Here is a 3,367-nt window from a genome sequence, read left to right as displayed (position 1 = left end):
AATCAATCAATTAGTATTATTTATTCTTTCTTCAAATGCTAATTCTACTTCGGATGGATTAGAATAACTTGCATTCATACGTGATTTTATTTTTTGAGATAGTTTGAAGTCATTTGAATTTCTACATAATAATAAATATTCAAGCCATAAATTCATTGAGTGATGAGCAAGGTTTTCATGAACTAATGCCTCATCAAATACTTTTTTAGCTTTTTCAATTTCTTCTTGAGAAATAAAGTAATGAATTATCTTCAAATAACATTCTTCATCACAACTAGTTTTCAACACCCATTCAATGAATGTGTTTAATTCATTTATATTTGTTTTCATAACAGTGTCAATACAATAAATTTTAAGTTTGCTTAAATATTCTCTATTAATATTTAATATTTCTGTTTTCATTGCCTCAATTTGATCTTCAACTTGTACTTTTTCAATTCTTTCAATAGCATAGTCAACGGGTGTTTTAATAACTTCCATCACACCATTGATTTTATTTATTATTTTATTCTTTTTTTCTTCAGAAACTTCTTTAAATGCATCATTATTAATCATATCTAAAGCTTCTTGTTTATTTAATGGAGATAATGTATCACATAATACTTCTAGAATTACTTCTTTTGGTTGTTTTTCTTCATTAATAATATCATGAAGAATTTGTTTCTTTAATTCTTGACCATTTTCTTCATTATAAATAATTGGAATAAATTTACTTTTGAATTCAACTCCATCAATGTTCTCAATTCCATTTGTATAAATAATAGTTAAAATCTTCCATAATTTATTAACATTATTTTGTAGTTGTTGAAGACTTTCTTCAATTTCTTTTTGTTCATTAATATTATTCTCTTGATTTTCTTCTTCCATTTTCTTGTCTTTTATTTTATTTAAGTCTTTAAATCGTATTTCAATAGTTTGTTTTATCTTATGAATATAATTTAATTCAATTTTGAAATAACAAAGATATCCTTCTTCTGATTTTTTGTTTATTTCAATACCAAGTTGCATAATTTTTCTTGCTGTTTGTATATCACTATTATGTTCTATAATTTCTTGACTTAATGCATTCCATAATGAAAGATCTCGTGAAAAATATTTTAATGCTCGTTGATAAACACTAACTGCAGTTAAATGATAGTCAATACTTTTACACCAATTAGCATATTCCATATAATATGATAACATACGTGGATATCTTCTAATAAGTCTAGAATATAATTGCATAATTCGTTTCTTAAATACTCTTTGAAACTTTTTTTGTTCAATAAACATATCACTCTTTTCTACTCTAAATTCTAACTCTTTATCTGCTTCAATTTCTTGTTCAATAGCATGTTTATATGTTTCATAATTTGATCCAACTCTTCGAAGTGAATATTCTTGTTTAGTCCATCTTTCAATAATACTTTTAATTTCATTTTTACTATATAATTGTTTCTTCTTTAATTCTGAAAGACTCTCAACAAATCTCTCACGATATAAATTGATAATATCTGACATTTTGATATGTATTGTTTTCTAGTTTATTTCTTCTTATTTTTGGAAAGAGGGTTTAAAATAACACAAATTATAAATAACAATAATTTATATTAATGAAAGATGTGATTTAAGATAAGATAAGAAATCAGTTTGTTGAGTATATTTTATTATCAATAAATAAACATCTTTAACTAATAATTGTTTTGTTCTCATTATTGATAATATATTATGTAATTCATTATATTTATTTTTGTCCATCCAATGAAATTTAATATTAATTTGAAGAGAAGAAGCAACAAGAACTTGTTGAAAATATTTAAGTGTTGGATCATTAGCAAAAACACCACAACCCCATTGACCAGTTGCTATATTTCTTTTAATAGAAGAGAAACCAATATAACATTTATTTAAATCTCTAATAATATTTTGTTTAGTAAAACAAGAAGAAGTACATGAATCAATAGCAATAACAGCATTTTGAAAAGTAATTTGAGCTTCATTTTTAATAGATTTCCAACGAAATGTATTTCTAAATCCTGTTGTATTTGATATAGTAAGACAATTATCAATAATAATACATTCATTATATGCCATTGTATCAAAAAGAAGAATAGATAAATAACATTCAGGTTTTACTGCAAACATAATTTCTTCTTGAGTTGCATTTCCAGAAATATTAAATAAATGAATATTTTTATTTGCAAAGTCAATTTGATTTGGATAATCAGATGTTTCTATTCCATTTTCTCCATAAATTGTATCAATTAATTGGTGAGTGTCTTGATCCCAATTAATTATTTTATGAAGTCTTTTTCTAATGAAATGAACTTTTTCATTTTTTTCGGGATATAAAATCATAACAAAGAAATATGAAATGAGACATAACATCTTTTGTAATCCTAGTTTTGATGTTATAAGAGTATTAAATGATATTGAATGGGTATGACATATTTTTGATCTTTCAATACCAAAAAAACTACAAGCTAATATTCCAAATATTTCATAACGTGTAAAAACAAAATCAGTATCTTGTTGTTGATAAGAATATGGTAATATTATTAAATTATTATCTTTTTGAAATAATGGATTTGAACTATTAATTAAATTTTCTAATGCATCTTTCATATGTTTAATAAACCATTGAAAAAAATCAATGTAATTACAATCATTAAGAATAGAATGTTGAACTGACGTAAAAAAGATTTGTAATGCTTCTGAAATAAAATGAAATTGTTGTTTATATTGGTTATTTAAACTTTTAGACATTTGGTTTTGATAAAATATTTCAATATCATTATCAGAAATGAATTGAGTTTTTATTACTTCTTTGATTAACTGAGTTTGTAATTGGTACTGACTGTTTTGTCTTTGTTGGATAGTCATTGTTATGACTTTAGTTTTCGTTATTTACACTTTTTTTCTTTTCTTGAATTGAAATAACAAAAAATTCTGACAATTGATAAAAAATAATTTTTAACATTATCTTTTTTCTTTTATTTTGGAGTTTTTTTCCTTTTTCTGTTTTTACAGCTAACACGTGGCTGCGAATTTAAAAAAGATATTGAAGGTTTCTTACTCTGTTTCTTATTCATCTTTGGTTTATTCTGGTTGGTTGAAGTTTCTGTGAATTTAGTCTTCAAAACACCAAGAATAGCTGTTTCAAGAGCACATTTTAAATCCACAGGAATTTCCTCAGATTTTTTTACCATTTTTATTTATTGTCTTTTCTTTTCTCAACTTATATTAGTGATTCGTGATTCAGAAATAGATAAACACCAAACGACGACGTGACTTTCACATTTTATGAAATGACAAAATGAATAGTTTGAGTGGTGATAATTAGAGTCTTTTGTCTTGTACATTTATTTTCTAGACTATAATTTCCCCC

The 3,367-nt window shown here is 24.1% G+C and overlaps 2 protein-coding genes across 2 annotated transcripts; both read right to left on the bottom strand.

Moving 5' to 3' along the window:
- Nucleotides 1-6: 6 nt before the first annotated feature.
- On the bottom strand, nucleotides 7-1,500 carry ENU1_106460 (hypothetical protein; the record flags this gene model as incomplete). Its single annotated transcript, XM_008859451.1, has 1 exon — nucleotides 7-1,500. One exon carries the CDS (start codon nucleotides 1,498-1,500, stop codon nucleotides 7-9), a length of 1,494 nt encoding a protein of 497 aa, XP_008857673.1.
- An 84-nt stretch (nucleotides 1,501-1,584) lies between these two features.
- Nucleotides 1,585-2,862, bottom strand: ENU1_106450 (Poly(ADP-ribose) glycohydrolase; the record flags this gene model as incomplete). Its single annotated transcript, XM_008859450.1, has 1 exon — nucleotides 1,585-2,862. One exon carries the CDS (start codon nucleotides 2,860-2,862, stop codon nucleotides 1,585-1,587), a length of 1,278 nt encoding a protein of 425 aa, XP_008857672.1.
- Between the last annotated feature and the right edge of the window lie 505 nt (nucleotides 2,863-3,367).

Source organism: Entamoeba nuttalli (assembly GCF_000257125.1).
Source record: "Entamoeba nuttalli P19 unplaced genomic scaffold asmbl_4550, whole genome shotgun sequence".
Taxonomy (NCBI): Eukaryota; Evosea; order Mastigamoebida; family Endamoebidae; genus Entamoeba; species Entamoeba nuttalli.
The sequence above is the reverse complement of the archived record's forward strand: the minus strand, read 5'-3'. Positions and strand labels throughout refer to the sequence as shown.